The sequence below is a fragment of the Microcebus murinus genome, chromosome 6 (genome assembly GCF_040939455.1).
Source record: "Microcebus murinus isolate Inina chromosome 6, M.murinus_Inina_mat1.0, whole genome shotgun sequence".
In the NCBI taxonomy this organism is placed as follows: domain Eukaryota; kingdom Metazoa; phylum Chordata; class Mammalia; order Primates; family Cheirogaleidae; genus Microcebus; species Microcebus murinus.
This window is the reverse complement of record NC_134109.1, coordinates 82,262,917-82,284,695: the sequence shown is the minus strand read 5'-3', so window position 1 is coordinate 82,284,695 and position 21,779 is coordinate 82,262,917. Positions and strand designations below refer to the sequence as shown.

The following is a 21,779-nucleotide window of genomic DNA, read 5'->3' as shown; positions in this document are numbered from 1 at the left end:
TTTATCCTCCCATCAGGGATAGATCTACCCATTGCTACTGAACAAAGCAGCAGCATCTTGGCCTGGGGTCAAGCCCCTCCTCATCCTGGCCCTGCTGCCCTCACAGGCTTTGTCTCCGGGTCCCCCACAGCCCCACTGCCCTCTGGCTGGGCTACTGTCCTGGGACTTCATGCACACGTGCACTGATCCATCCAGCAAACACCAGAGAAGGCAGGAGACTGCGAAGGTCAGGGGGCAGGCTCTGGAGTCAGCCTACCTGGGTTGAACTCCCAGCTTGGCCCAGCACCTTCCTGCATGCCAGCAACAGTATTAACACCCCCATTTCAGAGCGGTTGTGAGAATGTCAATGATTTCAGGGCTGTGAATGCTCTAGGTGGTGCCTGGCACATAGTAAGTATTCCATGAACTCTAGCCATTGTTATCTGCAATTAGGTATCATGCTCCATGCTAGGCATGGGGGATCCATGCTAGGGATGATGGCCAAGGTCTCTGCTTTTGTGGAACTAATTCTAGATACTAAGTGCTCTGCAGAAAAAACTGAGGGTCTTGTGATAGCAAGTGATCAGGGGGCAGGAGGTAGCACATCATATTTAGTGGGCAAAGAAAGCCCCTGTGCAGTGGTTACTTCTGAGCCAAGACCTAAGTGGAGAGATGGAGCCAGGCATGAGCATGGCTGTGTCTCAGCCATGGGACAGGGTTGGTCTCTCAGAGGACAGGAGCTTCCCATCTCAGAACTCATCTCAGGCAAATGGTTATTTTCAGTGTCTCCTTTTTTTTTAAGGGCTGATAATACATTGGGATATATTTTGATCTTTTTATACCTTTGTCTTTGTATTAGTCAAACAAGTGCCGGGAGTCTCGTGGCTGGGGATTACCTCTCCTCTTAACTCGTGTCATTAACTCGGTGGGACTATGGCCAAGTAAGAAGGCCGTGTGGGTGCTGACATGTTTTTACTAATTTATTCTGTTTCATTTCCTGCTTTGTCGAACTCTTCCTGATCCTCTTGGCTTTCCTTTCCTGGTCCCTTAAAAGCCCTTCCCTTTGTTGTTTCAAGTCATTGTCTCCTTGACATGAAAAGCACTTCAGTGAACCAAATGCATAATTATATTGAGTGGAATGAGAAAGGAAACCTGAGTGTCCCATGGAGAATGAGTTTCTCCATGCACTGCAACCTTGGGCATCTAGAGAAGTGGACATCTTCCTGCTTCCTGCTTCCTCTTCCCCTTTCCTTCACCAACTAAGGTGAAGCCTGGGTAAAGGGAAAATTGAGTTGGCTGCCTTAGGAACTATGCTTTGAGTTGTGACCAGCAGCCTGGGAAAGGCTGCTCCCTGTGGCCTCTTCCCCCCTGTGGAGGGAGGGAGGGAGGAAGGTCTCCTGTGTGTTCTTTGTTTCCTCTTTTGGGTCTACGACCTTTCAGGGTAGGAAGGTCACTGGAGTTATGCATGGGATGGAGAGGCTTTCTGTGAAGGCTCAGTGGTCCTGGTATGAAAATTTCAGACCCTTCAGAAACAAATAAGTTACTGCCAGTTTCCAGCAGGATCTAGACCAGCTGCTTTCAAACTTTGACCATGACCCACAATTTACATCATGACCCAGCTACACATAAAAGTATCCATGTTCTTCCTCTGTGCTATGCACTGTGATATTTTCCATTCTATTCTGTTTTCCTTAGTATTTGCCACCTCTCTCTAAATTGATTCCACAGACTACTGAATGGGTTAGACCTGAAGTTTTAAAAATGCTGTTAAATAACTCAAAGGCATTTAGATCTTTTCCTGAATTTTCTGGTTCCAATAACACATCTATTTAAGTATCCAAATTACATCAAGAAGCTTAAAAACATTTTACCACTTGATCTGGTAATTTACATTTGATGAATCTACCCCAGGAACGATTGTTATTAGGAGGGGGATCAAGGGGCCATCGGACACAGTCTGTCTTCAGACAGACATTTGATAAATTTGTGGGAAAGATGAAAATATGAAAACTGAATTTGATTTTAGATTGTGAAGGAAATTCAAAAATACCTAATTCAACTTCTTAATTGAAAGAATTAGATGTAGTCACAGCTGTTGAACAGCTACACCCAAAGAGTATTTCTTAACAGCTCAGTGTTAACCTGGAGGAAAGCTCAGGTGATGTTCCACTGGCCTTAAGCCCTGATGCTTAGAACCATCTTATTAACAATGACTTGGACGAAGCCATGGAAGACAGTTTAGCCAGTCTACAGATGGCAGCATAAGGCATTTGGGTCAAAGAATTAGGATCCAGACAGGTAGGAAAGATGCAAAAACATAAAACACCTATGTGGCAATTACAAATGTAAATGGTACAAAACCTGGCCTGGAGCAAACATGAGGTTCTCCTCTAGGATGCTGTTTCGCAGCTTTCCTGGCCTCTACCCACTGGATGTCTCCCTCAAGTCAAAAAGGTTTCCAGACATTGCCCACTGTCCTTCTGGGGACAAATTTCTCCTGTTGAGAACCATTGAGATAAACTGATGTACTACTAGGCAAAAGACCTAATGGGTTTTTGTTGAAGGTAAATGAGACATAAACATTGCCAGCAAAAGTAGCAAAGCAAATGCAATCTGAGGCTGCATTAATACTACTGTTAATACTAAGAGTAACTGATAATTACTGAGTGCTTATTCTATACCTGACATAATGCCAAGGCCCTTACATGTGTATCCTCATTTAATGTCCCACGGATCCTATGAGGTAGGAGTGCAATTGTCTCCATTTTTCAGAAGAGGACACTAATGTCTAGGGACATTAAGTAACTTGCTCGAGGTCTCACGGGCAAGGTGGTAGACCTGGAGCTGCATCACTCCAGAGCCTGAACACTTGCCCACTGTGCCATGAGAGTTTTAGAACCATACACTAGGTGTACACATACAGCAGCACCCCAGGAAGCAGCCAATGCCCTCCTCAAAGACCTGGAACGTGGCTGAGAAGCAAGGAAGAACTTACAAGTAACTATCCTAAAGCAGGACTTGCCCTGTAGCTGAGGTTCCAGCCTCCAGTCAGCTCATTGACTTAATTAACATAAAATTCTGGTATGTTTATTCTTATATCAGCAGCAAAATAGAGTAACTCTTAGAAGGATGTCAACAAAAGTGGTTAAGAGCATGTGGTGGCACTTCAGGGGTTACGTTTCAGTTATCTGGAATCATTTCACTTTTGAGGACCCCAATCCTTGAGCTCTGTGGCTCCAGGTCCCAGTGCAGAAGATACCAAGATCAACCTTCCCCTCCCCAGCCAGGACCTGCAGAATTGCCCCCTGAGGCTGAGGCATGACATGAGGGGGCGGGGTGGCAGAAGGCCTAAAAACTGGACAGGAATCTTACCTAAGTCAGAGCCGGGTGGCACAGAAATGACTGAAGTGTCAGGGGACCCCTGAGCCCAGGGAGTAGCAGCTGGGCAGTGACCTGTCCCCGTCTCTCCCCTAGTGGCCGCCTTGGAGCTCAGGTCCGTGGACCTGCAGAGTCCCAGGAACAGCAAGGAGCACCACACGCAGGAGATGGGCTTGAAGCGGCTCATCGTGCGCCGCGGCCAGCTCTTCGCCCTGCGGCTGGGCTTCTGCAGACCCTTCCAGCCCCAGGCCGACACCATCACCTTCGTGGCTGAGACTGGTGAGTTCACCCTGCCCCAAGGCCCTGCACGTTCCCTCAAAATGGGGGTGTTGGCAAAATCTACCTGCAGGGCCCCAGCCTCTCCCTCTGAGCCACCCTCCCCTCTGTTCTCCTGGGAGTACCCAGGACCCTCATGCTCAGGACCTTGTAGTGGTGTTAAGGGAAGATCTGGCCAAGTCAGCACACTGGAGTAGTGGCAATAATAGCCAACTTTTAAGTACACAACAAGCACTGTGCTAAAACTGCACATACGTTATCTCATTTAATCCCCATGACAAGACTTTCAGGTGGGTACTATTATGATCCCCTTTTTACAGATAAAAAAATCTAAGGCCCAGAGATCTTAGCTTGTCCAAAGACATCCCAATGGCAGTGAAAGGCAAAAGGATTAGCAAATAGTGGGAGATGGTGAGGGTCCTTTCAGTCCCCCTGGGATCATATACTACATAGATTTTTGAGCCTTACTTTGGGATCATTCTCTCCTACACAGGACCTGAGCCCTCAGAGCGGCTGGGGACCCGGGCCACATTCTCACTCACCCAGACCCGGCACGGGAATGTCTGGAGTGCTTCTGACTTCACCATTGACTCCAACTCTCTCCAAGTCTCCCTTTTCACACCAGCCAATGCAGTCATTGGCCCTTACACTCTGAAGATAGAGATCTCTCAGGGCCAAGGTCACAGTGTAACTTACTCTCTGGGGACTTTCATCCTGCTTTTTAACCCTTGGAGTGCAGGTAGGACTTGCTCACAGGTTGTAATGCTGACCTGATCCATTGGGAAGGCTCCGTGAGGGTCCCTGGAGAAAACCCAGAAGATTAATTGCTGCATGTAATATATTACCATGTGCTGTCACTAAGAATCATCTTTACAAAGAATTTTTGACGCTATGATGGAAATATTCATCGTGTGATGTTAAGTGAAATAGCTCAGGAAGTGGAACGTGATGGTCCCAACTGTGTTAAATATATGTGCATAGAAAGAGGGCATCCAGAACTCATCACAATGTAATGGTGGGCATCCTGAGGAGAGGGAAGGGGTGATTTTTATCATCTCCCTTCAGTCCATCTATATTTTTTGAATCTCTACAGTAAGCTTGTCACTTTTACAATCAGGAAAAGATAATCTTTTTTTTTTTTTTTTTTTTTTTTTTTTGAGACAGGGTCTCACTCTGTGGCCCAGGCTAGAGTGCAGTGGTGTCATCATAGCTCATTGCAACTTCAAACTCCTGGGCTCGAGCAATCCTCCTGCCTCAGCCTTCCAGCTAGCTGGGACTACAGGCACGCACCACCATGCCCGGCTAATTTTTCTATTTTTTGTAGAGATGGGGTCTCCCTCTTGCTCAGGCTGGTCTCGAACTTCTGGCCTCCCAGAGTGCTGGGATTACAGGTGTGAGCCACTGCACCCAGCCAAGATAATCATTTCTTAAAGGATAGATTATATTGCTAGCCTCTAGAAAAGCACATAGTAGATTTTAAGGGGGTCCAGTCTTAATTTCTGTTGCCATCAACCCACTGACTCCTGTCTTCCAGAAAGATACTGTCATTGCTGGTTTTTAATTTTATTACTCTATTTTCTGGTTTGGGGTTTTGCCCCCTCCACTACTCCCTTAACTGCTCAGAGGACGATGTCTACCTGCCAAGTGAGATACTGCTGCAGGAGTATATCATGAGGGATTATGGCTTTGTCTACAAGGGTCATGAAAGATTCATCACCTCCTGGCCCTGGAACTTCGGGCAGGTAACACTGTCACCCGGATGTGGGCCTGGGGTGGGCTCATTAGGGCTGGTCTGTAGACAACTCTGTTGGCTTATGAAGGGCTGTTGACAGGGGCCAGGGTGTGAGGTGCTGGGCCAACTTCCCTTCCAGTGAGAGGGGGGAGGAAGGATGGGGAGAGGCCTTTCCTCTTTTGCTTTTAATATTTTAGTATGAAAAACTTAAAACATAATAAAACTAAACAGGTTACTATAATGAATCTCCATGGACCCATCTCTTAGCTTCAATAGTGATCAGTTTATGGTGAGTCTTATTTCATCTGCACCAGGGTTTGCAAACCATAGACCATGGGCCAGATGTGGCTTACTATCTCCTTTTGTATGGCCCACAAGCTAAGAATGGTTTTCACATTTTAAAATAGTTGAAAAGGAATTTTCAAAGAACCGTATGCTGTGACATGTGAAAATTACATGAAGTTAAAATTGTGGTGTCCAGAAATAACATCTAATGGCACACAGCCATGTTCATTCATTTAGATGTTGTCTGTGGCTGCTTTCATGCTACAACAGCAGAACTGAGCTGTTGAGACAGACACCCTGTGGTCTGCAAAGGCTAAAATATTTACTCTCTGGTCCTCAGCAGAAAAAGCTTGTCCATACCTGGTCTATACTCCTCTGTGACCCCGCCTTCCCACTGGCTTTTTGGGAAGCAGATTACAGATCCCATATCATTTAATCCAGTAATACTTCAGAATATAGCTGTAAAAGATGACTCTTTCTGCAGAACTTAACCACAATACATGATCATAACTGAAAAGCCATGAACGGGGATCCCTTAATAACATCAAACACCTAGTCCATGTACAGAGCAGGACTTTGGCTCGGGGCAACCTTTCCACTGTCAGTCATGGCAGGTGTGGTTTCTCTTTCCCTCCCACTGCCATCTCAGTCCTGTCCCCAAACTCTAGGAGGGAACAGTTGGGGGAAGCGGGGAAGCCTCGCTGAGGAAGATCACATTTTCCCCATTCTCCAACTGTGGCAACCTGTGAAAATTTTTAAGACAGAGATGAATACCCATGCATTTGGCAGCCAAAAGGGCTGTGCACATGTCATGAACATATGCTGTCAATGTGTGTTGGCAGCCTGCCCTGGCCTCTCCAGGGCCCGCAGCGTCTGCTCTGAGACCCTCTACCTGATCTCCAGACTCTCCACCGTCTTTTCTCTCCCTCAAATGCCTGGCCCCACACCTAGCCCTACACTTATCTGATCTTTTCCTGTTCCCACAAGTCCCCCATATAGGACACTAAGTCCTTGGTACCCACCATGCTCAAAGGCCTCAGGTCAATGTCCCCACTCTCCTCTCTTCCTGTCTGTCCTATCCTCCACAGTCCCTTGGCTCCGAAGCCTTCTCTGATCTCTTCAGCCAACAGGGCTTTCTGAATTCTGTGTGTATTTTCCATCAGAGCCACACAGTTTAATTGCCCAGAATTCCGAATCTAATACATTCCCAGTTGGATTTATAAGCTCTTTGAAGGCAGGACCTTGTCTTATATTTCATCCCCACCCCCCACATACACTCCATCCCTAAAAGGCTGTTGGTGACTTGAAGTTTCAGAGTTCTAGACATTTTTGCTCTTCTCTTTTATCTCTCTTGAAATCACCTGGAAGTTTGAAGAGGACATCATAGATATCTGCTTTGAGATCTTGAACAGGAGCCTGTACTACCTAGAGAACCCGTCCAAAGACTATTCGCAGCGCAACGACGTGGTGTACGTGTGCAGGGTGGTGAGCGCTATGGTGAGGACGGAAGCTCCCCGCCCTGGCTGAGAATAGTCTCTGCTCCCCAGCGCCGTGGGAACCCACCTGTCTGTCCTTTGCAGATCAACAGCAACGATGACAATGGCGTGCTGCAGGGGAACTGGGGCGAGGACTACTCCCGGGGGGTCAGCCCGCTGGAGTGGAATGGCAGCGTGGCCATCCTGCGGCAGTGGTCGGCCAGGGGCGGGCAGCCCGTGAAGTACGGGCAGTGCTGGGTCTTTGCGTCTGTTATGTGCACGGGTGAGTGAAGACACTCACGAGTCCTTACGATAACCCTTTGAGGTCAGGCTGTGGTTGTCTCCATTCCCACAAGTTAACCGTGGCCGGCCCATGGCCCCACAGCTTAGGGAGTGGTGGGCTCCTGGACTCCTGGCCAGCCCATCACGCAGTCTCCAGGAGTCCTGCATGTTTACATTTACCGAGGGAGAGTCAACCTGTTATAAGGGCCACCGGGATAGAGGAGCTTGTGGTGCTAAAGCAGAGGCCAAATGGCTTCTTCCCGCCACCTGCTCCGGCTTCTCAGCTCAAGGTGAGCCTGCAGGCAGGTGCAAGCAGATGGTCTGAGCCAGCCTGACCTCCCAAATGCTTCTCTGAGCTTCTTGAGAAGTTATTAATAGAGATTTGCCTCTTTGCCAACTGCCCTTCAGGAGCATCAATGTTTTTATGCGTTATCAGTTATTGACAGTTCAGAGCAAAGTTGTTGCTCTGTGAAGATGAGGGGAAGACGGGGAGTACTGAGGTGCCTGTCTCCCCTTGCAAGGCCAGAACACCTTACACAGGGCGCCTGCCACACTATGCAGGTGGATAAACTTTTGCTGAACTAACAGGTTGACTCTGAGTTGGAGAAGGAGGGAGCACAGAATGGGGAGGACAGAGACAGGCACCAAAGACAAAGTTCTGGACTTTTCTGAGAGGGGCCACACAACCTGGCAGTTATGTGCAGGTGCTGCAGACAGAGAAGAGGTTTAAATGTGAGCGTTGAAATCAAGTGAGCTCACGTTGCTCATTTGCGAAATGAGGCTGAGACTACTCTGGCACTTACTTAGTTTTCCCCATATTGCCTTGGGCTGGGAAGGCCCCAGGAGGTGGCCAGGTAGGTCTTATGCAGGAGGCCTGGGCTGAGTGGGAGAAGGAAGAGGTCCACGACCTTGCTACACCTCCTCGCTCCCAGGCCCTTGAGTTCTGGGGCGGCTGAGCCCTGGGAGATCGGCCCCTGCCAAGCGGCCTCTGGCCACGTGCAGCCCAGGCCCAGCTTCTGCACCTGCTAAGGATTTGTGATGAGCCCAGGAGCTGAGCTGAGTGGGCAGGGGACTGCAGGAAGGTGGCCCTCTTGGGAGCTATTCAGTGAATCAAAACAAAAGATTGGTTACTCTCAATAGTCCTTTTACTTTGCAAAGCATTTAATCCTCCCAGCAGCCTCAGTGGGGGCTGTCTGTTCCTCCTGGGAAGGAGACGGGTGGAATAAACCTCTCTGTGAACTCCTTGCCACACTGGCAGAAGTGGAGCCTAAGTACCCAAGGTCATACTTGGCTCTTGGCTTGATTTCATCTGGCTCCGGGCATGCGGGGTGTGGGGGCGGGGAGCAGTTATGTCTGTTTTGTGGGACTAGCTCTGTGAAATCTTAACTCAGCTTTAAAAAGCCTTAGTAGCACTATCCTGACGAGCCACAAGGGGGAGCTGCTGCCTCATTAAAGATGGTCGCTGCCTCCAGCATGAGGTTCTCCCCTTGTCTCTGATGTCTCCCTTCGCAGTCTCAAGTCTATCCTACCCTTCTATCAGTTCTCTAATTTCTTTCTTGCTTACCCCCAAGTCTTGTCTTTAAATAGAATTACAGATCCACAATTTCAGAACTGAAAATCATCTGGTCCCACGCCTCATTTTATTATACACAAGGAGACAAAGGACCAGAGAAGTTAAGCCACTTACCTCAAGTCACACAGCTTCTCATTTGAAACTGGCCACGGCATAGGGCTAAAGTTTTTCCAATTTTCTTTCTAATTATCAAAATTTTTCAGTTCTCTGTTTTTAACTTGAAAGCTGCTGAGTGGTAAAAGCCCTAAATGATAAATTGAGTTGTTGTTAACTATTGTTTTAAATGATCCTTAAATGACTTCCTTCTCCTTGTGGGATGGAGATCATTGATGGGGCAGGTGGGCAGCAGGGTTCTGGGCCCAGGTGTGGTGTTTTGGGAATAAAGAAGTTACAGGTGTAAATCTGCAAGAATCTTGGCTTCTTTCTCTCCTCTAGCTTAAGTTAGAAATTATGCATGGAGACCCAATAATTCTGCTTGAAATGAACTCGGTGATTCTCTGTTCTTTTTCCCCTTTAGTAATGAGATGCTTAGGTGTTCCAACTCGTGTCATTTCCAACTTCCGTTCTGCACACAACGTGGATAGGAACTTGACCATCGACACCTACTATGACCGAAATGCAGAGATGCTGCCAACTCAGAAACAAGACAAAATATGGTGAGGGGCTGTGTCTTGAACAGATCCATCTGTCCCAGACAGGGCAGGAAAACCTTGACCTGGTTCTCTCCGGCTCTTGAGGCAATACTGCCCTGTGCGTAGCCGCTGATGCTTGGAGGATAAATGCCCAAACCAGCAGGTGGATCTGGCTAGTTAGATCAAGTCAAATTCCCTTCAGAGGCAGAAGACAATGTCATAACATTCTGAAGCCTCGACCAATAATTTGCTGTGTGTCTTCTGAACATGGACCTCAACAGTGTTTATTCATTTTACTCTTCCTTCTCTGAGTCTTTCTGTTTGTACCAATCTGTTTCCCTGTCCGGGGCAGGGCCAGGCCTTGCTGCCCCCATAGACCTACTCCAGTCATTCGTGCCGTCTCCCTCCCCTGCCTCACGCCCTCTCTACCTCCCTCCATATGTGTGTATGTACCTCTGCTCTCTTTCCCTGGTTCCTTTCTCCTTCTCTGCTCTACCCCAAATCCAAATCTGGTTTTCTGTTTTTCCTTGTCCAGCTGGTTTCCAGGTGAGACTCTTTGAGTTACATGAGAACAAGCTGCTGTCCTTGGAGCCCCTCCCTGTCCTTGTCCTGAGCTTCAGTGTCCTTGTCTGTAAAAGGAAGATAGTGTCTCCTTCTCAGGGTTGTTAGGGCAAAATGAGAGAAAGCCAGGTGAGTAGGGGTTTTCAACCTGGGATCCACAGATACACTCCTAGAGGGCTTACTCATCTCCGATTCAAGAAGCAGTGGTAGGTGGGGCGCAAGGGCGCGGTGGCTCACGCCTATAATCCTAGCACTCTGGGAGGTCGAGGCGGGAAGTGGAAGGTGGGAGGATTGCTCAAGGTCAGGAGTTCGAAACCAGCCTGAGCAAGAGCGAGACCCCCATCTCTACTAAAAATAGAAAGAAATTAGCTGGACAACTAAAAATATATAGAAAAAATTAACCGGGCATGGTGGCACATGCCTGTAGTCCCAGCTACTCGGGAGGCTGAGGCAGGAGGATTGCTTGAGCCCAAGAGTCTGAGTTGCTGTGAGCTAGGCTGACGCCACGGCACTGTAGCCCAGGCAATAGAGTGAGACTCTGTCTCAAAAAAAAGCAGCAGTGGTAGACGTGAGAAAGATATATTACCTATGTAGAATTCTGCCTGGGAATGCACAACCTGAATCTAATCATGAGGAAGCATCACACAAGCCCCCACTGGGGCCCTCTCTGGTATAAATACATACATACATACAGTTTTAAATATGTCAGCATAACAAAAAGAAGAAAGGCTGAGGAACTGTTCCAAGTTCAAAGGAGACTAAAGATACTGGACAACTAAATGCAGTGTGTGATCCCAGACTGAATCCTGTACTAGGTGGGACAAGAATGCTATAAAAGACACTGGTGAGATTGAAATGTAGACAGTAAATAGACAAAAGTATTATATCAATATTAAATTTGCTAATGTTGATTAACTGTACAGTAGTTATGTGAGAGAGGTTCCCTATTCTTAGGAAATACACACCGAAGTGTGTGTGTGTATATATATATATATATATATATATATATATATATATATATCCATATATCCATATTGAGAGAAAGAAAGGCAAAACGTTAACAATAGATGAATTGAGTATATTCTTCGTACTATTCTTTCAGCCTTAAGCTTGAAATTACTCCCTAATAAAAAGTAAAAAGAAGGCCGGGCGCTGTGGCTCACGCCTGTAATCCTAGCTCTCTGGGAGGCCGAGGCGGGCGGATTGCTCAAGGTCAGGAGTTCAAAACCAGCCTGAGCAAGAGCGAGACCCCGTCTCTACTATAAATAGAAAGAAATTAATTGGCCAACTGATATATATATAAAAAAATTAGCCGGGCATGGTGGCGCATGCCTGTAGTCCCAGCTACTCGGGAGGCTGAGGCAGAAGGATCGCTCGAGCCCAGGAGTTTGAGGTTGCTGTGAGCTAGGCTGACGCCACGGCACTCACTCTAGCCTGGACAACAAAGCGAGACTCTGTCTCAAAAGTAAAAAGAAAAAGCAATGCTATAAATCCCTCGGTGTGGTGTCTGGCACTTGGCAAAACCTCAGCTAACTCGAATCCTTGCCTCCTCACTCCCTTCCGCAGGAACTTCCACGTCTGGAATGAGTGCTGGATGATCCGGAAAGATCTCCCGCCAGGATACAATGGGTGGCAGGTTCTGGACCCCACTCCCCAGCAGACCAGCAGCGGTGAGTGCAGGCCGCCGTGGCAGGGCGCAGGCCCCGTGGGGAGGCCGGTAGGGTGACTTTCCTACCGTGTGAGCAGTAATAGGCCTGAGAGGAGCGGCGTCTTCCTGCTTCACCTCCTGCTGGAAGCTGCAGCAGAACAGCTTTGGATCAGGACTCTAACCCTGCCATGGACAGTGGGGTCAACTGGATAAGTCACGGGCCCTCAGTTGTCTCCTCACCTGCAGAGTGGGGAAGACGACAGTTGCCACTCCGCGGGGCGGCTGTGAGGGTTAGATGAATGAATGGCAGCAAAAGTGCTTGGTAGACTGGAGGGTGCCCCACGGGTGACAGTCAGGGGTGCCACTGCCCATGCCATTGCCCCACTTCCCCCGGCCACGATCAGCTGCCCCACAGCCCTCCCCCCTCCCCCCCCCCCCCCCGTGTCCCCAGCCGTCTTCCAACTCCTGTTGCCTCTCCAGGGCTGTTCTGCTGCGGCCCTGCCTCTGTGAAGGCCATCAGGGAAGGGGAGGTCCACCTGGCCTATGACACCCCTTTCGTGTATGCGGAGGTGAATGCCGACGAGGTCATTTGGCTCTTCAGGAACGGCCGGGCCCAGGAAATCCTGGCGCACAACACCAGCTCCATCGGGAAGAAGGTCAGCACCAAGATGGTGGGGTCAGACCAGCGCCAGGACATCACCAGCTCCTACAAGTATCCAGAAGGTGCCTGGACCCTGGGGATTCGTGGAGGGGGCTGGGATAACCTCCTCTGGGCCACCTGGGGTGGCTCCAGGTCAAAACCGTCACCCTCTAATCACCTCGTCCTCACGGCAAACTCCCAGGGGCCTTTTCTGGACCCTGGGTATGTAGCCCCAGGGTAGGGTTGCCAGACTTAGCAGGTAAAAACTCAGAGTGCCAGTTAAATTTGATTCTAGATAAACAAATATGTTTTATTAGTATATGAATGTCCCAGATGTTGCATGCTACACATATACTAAAAGGTATTCACTGTTTATCTGAAACTCAGATTCAACTGGGTATAATTTTTATTATAAGAATGTTCCAAGTATTGCATGCAACATACTAGACTAAAAAATGTCTATTATTTATCTGAAATTTAAATTTAATTGGATTTCCTGTATTTTATCTGGTAGCTCTATCCCAGGGTCACACGCCATCTCCCCATGTCCGTGGAAGTAGGGGCAGCAGCAAAGGGGGAGGTGGGTGCTCAGGAGGGATGGGCCCCGGTCATCCCCATGGAGAGTGCTCGGTGGCGTAGGGCCGCTGAGTACCAAGCAAGGCTCTGCTGTGTTCTAGCTGTGGAAGCCTGGACACAGCCTGCCATCCCTGTGCCTCCATTTCCTCATCTGCAAAATGGGATAACAGTACCTCAGAGGGCTGTCGTGGGGATTAAATGACTTAATGTGCAGAACGCACTGGGCGCAGTGCCTCTGGCCCGTAGTAACGGCTCTAGAGGAATCCACAGTGGGGCATAAGTGTGAATTTAAGCCTCAATGTCGAGCAGCCCCCAAGGGCAAGAGATGAAGCTCTGTTAAAAAGGTTTGAACATATATTTTAGAATAAGGATGAGGATAGTGGGGTTGCGGCGAGAAGCTTCTGGCTTCTATGATGATGACAGTGATGATGGTGGCAATACTGATGACAAAGAACATTGCTGAGTGCTAATGTTCAGCAACTCACTTAACCTGACTTTCCTTGGCAAATCTATAAGGAAAGCAGATGTCATGCCTGGATTATAGATGATGTGACCGAGCACTAAGAGATTAAGGGACTATGATAGAATGAGGATTTGAACCCAGACCCGAGCAGCACCACCAATGCCTGTGTTCTCAGCCACAATGCTGCACCCCTCCCTACACTGCACCCTCTCACTGTGCTGAGCTCCCTCCTTACGTTGCTATTCCTGTGGCCCGGGCTTTGGGAGGGGGCTGGGAGTTGCTGAGTGGCTTGTTTCCCCAAGAAGGTCTTTGGTCCTCTCCACTCCTCACCACTGATGCCTTCCTGTCTCTCCTTTCCGCCAGGATCCCCCGAGGAGCGATCTGTATTCATGAAGGCTTCCAGGAAAATGCTGGGCCCAAATAGAACCTCTTCCTCCTTCCTGGATCTCTTGGGATCTGGGGGTTTTCAGGGCCATCCAGTGCGGCTGCAGCTTCACCTGGCCAGAACGCCTGAGTGGGGCCAGGACCTGATGCTGGTGCTGCGTGTCCAGAGGGTGCCACACAGCGCCCACCCGCAGGGGCCCATCCGGCTGGTGGTGCGCTTCTGTGCGCAGGCCCTGCTGCACGGGGGTGGCACCCGGGAGCCCCTGTGGAGGCACATGATGCAACTGAACCTCGACTTTGGGAAGGGTGAGTATGAGGCAGGCCTGAGAAGATACCTATTGGCGGGAGCTTTAGGCTGTGAGCAAAGCTGGGCTGGCCCAGCCGGATCACGCAGGGACCCCCACCCCCAACACACACACATTCCGGGCAGTGAAGCTGCCAACTGCTGTACCTCTGATGCCACCCACCACGTGAGACACAGCAGTGAGCCCCGGGCACTCTGTGCAGGGTGAGCACACTGTCTGTCTGTCCGGCTGTCTGTCTCTCTTTCACATAGACACACAAATACTTTCACACACATAGACCCACACATGTATTATCTAACAGGTGAAGATTCTCATTTTCCTCTCTCTCACACATACACATTCTCTCCCCCTCTCTCTGACCCATTCCCTAGACTGAAGATGTTTTTCGTCTGTGCTTAGAGACACAGTGGCCACTCCTGCTGCCCTACAACAGTTACAGAAACAAGCTAACAGATGAAAAGCTGATCCGTGTGTCTGGCATCGCTGAGTTTGAAGAGACAGGGAGGTCCATGCTGGTCCTGAAAGATATCTCCCTGGAGCCTCCCCACTTATCTATTGAGGTAGGCGTCTGGACAGAGGCGGGGGCCCAGGGGCTCTCTGACTCACCCAACCCCGGGGCCGGGTGTGCAGCACCAAACAAGACACTGTCTCTGCCTCAGACACCAAATCAATGATACAGTGCAGTGCAGCGTGGTCTCCTGTGTTCCGTACAAAGTGCAGGGTGGGGCGTGAGGGCTTCTCCGAGGAATTGACATTTTGTAGAGATGCATAGGAAGGCACCGTATAGAGAAATGAGATGGATGTGGTGGCATTTTTTTTTTTTGAGACAGAGTCCCGCTTTGTTGCCCAGGCTAGAGTGAGTGCCGTGGCGTCGGCTTAGCTCACAGCAACCTCAGACTCCTGGGCTCAAGCAATCCTGCTGTCTCAGCCTCCCGAGTAGCTGGGACTACAGGCATGCATCACTATGCCCAACTAATTTTTTCTCTATATATTAGTTGGCCAAATAATTTGTTTCTATTTATAGTAGAGACGGGGTCTCGCTCTTGCTCAGGCTGGTTTCGAACTCCTGACCTCGAGCAATCCGCCCGCCTTGGCCTCCCAGAGTGCTAGGATTACAGGCGTGAGCCACCATGCCCGGCCGATCTGGCGGCATTTTAAGTAAGGAAATAGCTTTGCAAAGGCAAAGAGACAAGAAAGGTAGTGACCAGGAGATGGAACAGAGGAGACAGATTGGAGAGAGAACATGAGGTCAAATTTTAAAGGTGACTGATGATAAGATGTGGGTGACAAGAAAGAAGGAAACAAAGGAAAGTGAGCTCAGACTTTGAGTGCAGATGCACGAGTGGCTGGTGTGGCCATCACACAAGGCAGGGATTTCAGGTGGAGGAGGGGCACATGGAAGAGGGCGTGTTTGTTCCCCATCTCCCATTACCAGGGTTTTCCTTCCCTGAAGCCTCACTCCCTACCTTCCCCTCCCACTATCAAAGACTTGCCCACTGCCTTCGCCAACAGCATGCCCCATCCCCGCCCCAAATGAGATCTTGGTGGCTCTGTTATCACAAATTGGCTGGCCCACCCTGTGGCTTCCACCTGGGCATGCTGCCAGGCTGTCGGGCCAGCTGCTGCCAGGAAGCCTCCATGGCGGGGCACGCAGTGGGCAGAATTGCAAGTGCAGACACACTCAGCCAAAGCAGGGCCCTGGGCGAAGCAGGATCCAGGCGCCAAGTGGCTTGTTAATTAGTCCCCGTCGCTGAAGGACCTATGGATGATCGTGTGACTGTGCTGGCTTCCACAGTTACTTTATTTTATGTTTTTAAATTTCAAAATATTAAATGGGTACAAGTGTTTTTGTTACATGGATGATGAATTGTATAATGCTGAAGTCAGGGCTTTTAGTGTGCCCATCACCAGAGTAGTGTACATTGTACCTGACAAGTAAGTTTTTATCTCCCACCCCTCTCCTCGATTCTTGGTTTCCAGTGTCCTTTACACCACTTTATGACCATGTGTACCCATCATTTAGCTCCCACTTATTAGTGAGAACTTGTAGTGTTTGTTTTTCCACTTATGAGATACTTCACTTAGGATAATGGTCTCTAGTTTCATCCAAGTTGCTGCAGAAGACATTATTTCATTCTTTTTCATGACTGAGTAGTATTCCATGGTATTTATATACCACATTTTCTTTATCTACTCATCAATTGATGGGCATTTAGGTTGATTCCATATCTTTGCAATTGTGAATTGTGTTGTAATAAACATTTGGGTACAGGTGTCATTTTGATAAAATGACTTCTTTTCCTTTGGGTAGATACCCAGTAGTAGGATTGCTGCATCAAATGGTAGTTCTCTTTTAGTTTTTTGAAGAATCTCCATACTGTTTTCCATAGAGGTTGTACTAATTTGCAGTCCCACCAACAGGGTATATGCTTTCCTTTCTCTGCATCCATGCCAGCATCTATTTTTTTTTTTTTTTAATAATGGCCATTCTAACAGGGGTAGTGTGGTATCTTATTGTGGTTTTAATTTGCATTTCCCTGATGATTAGTGATGTTTTTTCATATGATTGTTGGCCATTTGCCTATCTTCTTTTTTTTTTTTTTTTTTTTTTGAGACAGAGTCTCACTTTGTTGTCCAGGCTAGAGTGAGTGCCATGGCATCAGCCTAGCTCACAGCAACCTCAAACTCCTGGGCTCAAGCGATCCTCCTGCCTCACCTCCCGAGTAGCTGGGACTACAGGCATGTGCCACCATGCCCAGCTAATTTTTTATATATATATCAGTTGACCAATTAATTTCTTTCTATTTATAGTAGAGATAGGGTCTTGCTCTTGCTCAGGCTGGTTTTGAACTCCTGACCTCGAGCAATCCGCCTGCCTTGGCCTCCCAGAGAGCTAGGATTACAGGCGTGAGCCACTGCGCCTGGCCGCCTATCTTCTTTTGAAAAACTTCTATTCTTGTCTTTTGCTTACTTTTTAATGGGGTTGTTTTTTTCTTGCTCATTTGTTTGAGTTCTTCGTACAATCTGGATACCAGTACTTTGTCAGATGTATAGTTTATGAACATTTTCTCCCATTCTGTAGGTTGTCTATATACTCTGTTGATTATTTCCCTTGCTGTGCAGAAGCTTTTTCATTTAATTAAATCCCATTTATTTATTTTTGTTGTTGCTGTATTTGCTATTGAGGTCTTAGTCATAAATTCTTTGCCTAGGCTGATGTCTGGAAGAGTTTTTTCTATGTTTTCTTTTTCTAGAATTTTTATGATCTCAGGTCTTACATTTAAATCTTTAGTCCCCAGTTATTTTTTTTTTTTTTTTTTTTTTTGAGACAGAGTCTCACTTTGTTGTCCAGGCTAGAGTGAGTGCCGTGGCGTCAGCCTAGCTCACAGCAACCTCAAACTCCTGGGCTTGAGTGATCCTTCTGCCTCAGCCTCCCGAGTAGCTGGGACTACAGGCATGCGCCACCATGCCCGGCTAATTTTTTTTATATATATATCAGTTGGCCAATTAATTTCTTTCTATTTATAGTAGAGACGGGGTCTCGCTCTTGCTCAGGCTGGTTTTGAACTCCTGACCTTGAGCAATCCGCCCGCCTCGGCCTCCCAAGAGCTAGGATTACAGGCGTGAGCCACAGCGCCCGGCCAGTCCCCAGTTATTTTAACCTGCTATACTTTGGCACCCTCATGAGGGCATATGGGACTTGGTTCTTTTGTTTGAATACCAGATAAGTCAGGGTGTGTGAGAGTCAGATCCTTCTCCTAGGATCTCTGGCCAAGCCAGAACATGCCCCTAGTATGATCTGGGTGGTCAGAGCTCATTTCAGTTCAACACACATTTACCAGTGTCCATCATGTGGCTGGCACTGAGCTAGGCACAGGGGCTCCAGAAGTGAGCAGGATAGGACCCTGCCTGTCATGCTGCCCCATGACACAGACCTCACAAGTGAGGCACTGAGCACACTTCTGCTGATGTATATGAAGACACAGCAGTGTGGGGGAAAGATCTTGGTCTGGGGTCTGGGACACCTGGGTCAGGTCCTGGCTCTGCCATTGTTTCCTCACTGATGAAGCAAAAGGGTGAAATGACGTCATTGATGGCATATGGGTGGCACACATGACACCACTTTCTTATCCCATGCCTGTGTCAGACATTGCTAATCAATCATTGGCCAGGTGCAGTGGCTCACGCCTGTAATCCTAGCACCCTGGGAGGCCGAGGCGGGAGGATCACTTCAAGGTCAGGAGTTCGAAACCAGCCTGAGCAAGAGCGAGACCCTGTCTCTACTAAATATAGAAAAAAATTAATAGGCCAACTAATATATATATAGAAAAAATAAGCCAGGCATGGTAGTGCATGCCTGTAGTCCCAAGTACTCAGGAGGCTGAGGCAGAAGAATTGCTTGAGCCCAGGAGTTTGAGGTTGCTGTGAGCTAGGCTGATGCCACAGCACTCTAGCCTGGGCAACAGAGTGAGACTCTGTCTCAAAAAAAAAAAATACTAATCAATCATGATTCTCTCACTGACTCTGGATTTGCTCTCAGGATCCTTTTTAACACAGCGTTTCTAATAGGCACCACTAACCCACCAGAGCTGGCGCTTCATTTGAAAGTTAGTGGGCATCTTGCACCAGACAATAGGGAGGGAAACAGGTTTCAACTTGGTGCCAATTCCTGACTGGTGGTGGCTTCTTAAAGTATTGTGACCTAATCAGGGGTCCTCAAACTACGGCCCGCGGGCCACATGCGGCCTGCTAAAGACATTTCTCCAGCCCGCTGGGTGTTTTTGCTGCCACTGCCTGTCCTGCTGAGCAGCCAATTTGTCCCAGGCCCACAGTGCGCATGTGTGGAATGTGCTCCACCCTCTCCAACAGCCCTCCAACCATCTGAGGGACAGTGAACTGGCCCCCTGTTTAAAAAGTGTGAGGACCCCTGCCTAAGATAGTCAGTATATGTGTTATTGCTGTTTTGTTTTGTTTTGTTTTTGAGTCAAAGTCTCACTCTGTTGCCCTGAGTAGAGTGCCATGGCGTCAACCTAGCTCACAGCAACCTCAAACTCCTGGGCTCAAGCAATCCTTCTGCCTCAGCCTCCTGAGTAGCTGGGACTACAAGGCGTAGAACACCATGCCCAACTAATTTTTCTATTTTTAGTAGAGATGAGGTCTCGCTCTTGCCCAGGCTGATCTTGAACTCCTGACCTCAAGCGATCCTCCTGTCTGGGCCTCCCAGAGTGCTAGGACTATAGGCGTGAGCCACCGTGCCCGGCCCAGTGTATGTGTTAATCTCAAATAGTCTCAGGTCATGTTCTTCTCTCTCAACTGTAGCATTTTAGCTCTGAGTAGCAGTCCCCGGTTGTCACCAGGGAGGCAGGTAATTGGATGGGAGTGCGGAAGTGAGGGCAGCAGCCCATGGTGTCTCTGTCTTCTCTCCACGCAGGTGTCTGAGAGGGCTGAGGTGGGCAAGGCGCTGAGAGTCCACATCACCCTCACCAACACCTTAACAGTGTCTCTGAGTAACTGCATGATGGTGTTGGAGGGAAGTGGCCTGATTGATGGGCAGATAGTAAATAAGTAAGTGACACCACTCATCTACCTCGCTCATGCTGGTCTCTGATAAGGGCTGCCTCCTGGGGTCCTACAACTCTCCTCAGTCTCCTGAAAGGTGCCTCCTGGCCCCCTCTTTCCCACCCTCCTCAGCAAAGGTTGAGCTGGGGGAGTGCTGGGGAGTGGGAGGTACATACCCACCGAGAGGGGAAACAGAGCACCCACCTAAGTGGTGACCCCTCAAGGCTCTGACAGTCTCTGTTTGCCTTTCAGCCTTGGGACTCTGATGGCTGATCACACCATCCAAATTCAAGTGGACCTCTACCCCATCAAAGCCGGACCCCGCCAGCTACAAGTCCTCATCAGCAGCAACGAGGTCAAGGAGATCAAGGGCTACAAAGACATCCTGGTCGCCCCAGCTAGAGCTTCCTGAGCCTGCTGCCCCTGGTGCCCTCCCCAGCACCCCTGGCCCTGCCATTCTCTTTCCTACTCCTGAATATGTTGCCTTTGCTCCACTTCTGTCCTCTCCCCAGACTGCCTGGGACTGAATGAAGCTCTCTTAGAACCACTGTGCGCTCTGGGAAGAGACAATAAAGACGTCTTTATTTATCACCCACGTTCTCGCTCCTGTGCCGACAAGCCACTTACTGCTATTGCCTGGTCCTCTTGGCCTAGCTGCCAGCTATGTGGCTGGGCCCCACCTGCTCTTCCCATCCTCTTCCTCCTCCTTTAAGGGCCTCAACCACAAAACAAGCCCACCACCATGGCCTCTAAAGCAGGCTCTCTGGACTGCAGGATCCCAGGTCTCTCCATTTAAGTTGTCTTAGTGAGGCTCCAGGCCTGGGGAGGGCAGCCTGGATGTGCTGGGGGACAGCAACTGCAGTGCCATCGCCACCAACTGCCCAGAAGCTACCTGGCAGGACTTCTCTGCTGCCGCCTAGAGCATCCCAGGAGGGCTGGACAGCCACCTTTCCACGCGCATTCACTCAACAAACATTATCTGAGGGCCCACTCCTGGTGGGCCCAGGATGGCTGGAGCCACTCTCATATTTTTTCCCCCTGTGGTTACCAAAATCATTCCTGCTCATTCTAGATGATTTGGAAAGAACCAAAAGGTGAAAAGAGGGGCCGGGCGCTGTGGCTCACGCCTGTAATCCTAGCTCTTGGGAGGCCGAGGCGGGCGGATTGCTCAAGGTCAGGAGTTCAAAACCAGCCTGAGCAAGAGCGAGACCCCGTCTCTACTATAAATAGAAAGAAATTAATTGGCCAACTGATATATATATAAAAAATTAGCCGGGCATGGTGGCGCATGCCTGTAGTCCCAGCTACTCGGGAGGCTGAGGCAGAAGGATCACTCAAGCCCAGGAGTTTGAGGTTGCTGTGAGCTAGGCTGACGCCACGGCACTCACTCTAGCCTGGACAACAAAGTGAGACTCTGTCTCAAAAAAAAAAAAAAAAAAAAAAAAAAGGTGAAAAGAAACTAAAGAAAAATCACCAATAGCTCCCTCATCCCAGAGGAAATTTCTGCTAACATTTTGCAGTATATCCTTCTGGTCTTTTCCCCTCTTGTGTTTTCCTAAAGTCGACATTATAAATTGATCCATCTCCATCACAGATAATTTAGAAAAGCCAGAAACACAGAAAAGGAGAGCACTTCCCGTTGGTTTTCAGGCATGGGCCCTGTGCCCTCATCCACTCCTCAGGTGCTCCAGGCTCCTCTCCCCATCCCCCCTCTCCTCCCCCTCTCTCCTCCCCCCTCCCCCTCCTCTCTCTTCCTCTCTGTTGTGATATTTGCTTGCTTGGTCCTCCTCCTCCTTCCTTCTATTTTTCCCTCTTGGGGGGTCCTCCAGCCCTGCACCTCCCCTAGGCCTGCTTGCTCAGAGCTGCTTGGGGCAGGAAGGATAGGAGCCTGCACGCCCTCACCCCTCCCTGTATGTCAGCTACACCTGTCCCCATTAAGTGCCATTGGGCATTTCTGTGGCACCTTGCCACTGCCTTGTCACGCAGTGTTCTAGGCAGTTCCCACCCTCAGGAGAGGGGCACCTGCTCTGG

General features: G+C 49.0%; 1 protein-coding gene across 1 annotated transcript; it reads left to right on the top strand.

The window, feature by feature from the left end:
* Positions 1 to 476: 476 nt before the first annotated feature.
* On the top strand, positions 477 to 20,315 carry TGM7 (transglutaminase 7). The gene is made up of 13 exons (XM_020285988.2): positions 477 to 576; positions 3,454 to 3,636; positions 4,127 to 4,372; positions 5,257 to 5,375; positions 7,019 to 7,147; positions 7,231 to 7,408; positions 9,498 to 9,636; positions 11,740 to 11,843; positions 12,302 to 12,544; positions 13,864 to 14,190; positions 14,589 to 14,749; positions 19,621 to 19,754; positions 20,001 to 20,315. The coding sequence occupies exons 1-13, from the start codon at positions 477 to 479 to the stop codon at positions 20,158 to 20,160; spliced, it is 2,223 nt and encodes a 740-aa protein (XP_020141577.2). The 3' UTR covers positions 20,161 to 20,315.
* Positions 20,316 to 21,779: the final 1,464 nt, after the last annotated feature.

Coding starts and splice junctions, on each gene's coding strand:
- TGM7 (XM_020285988.2), top strand. CDS start 477: ATGGCCAAGGTCTCTGCTTTTGTGGAACTAATTCTAGATACTAAGTGC. Junction 9,637..11,739: donor CAGAAACAAGACAAAATATG/GTGAGGGGCTGT, acceptor TCCCTTCCGCAG/GAACTTCCACGTCTGGAATG. Junction 14,750..19,620: donor CTCCCCACTTATCTATTGAG/GTAGGCGTCTGG, acceptor CTCTCCACGCAG/GTGTCTGAGAGGGCTGAGGT.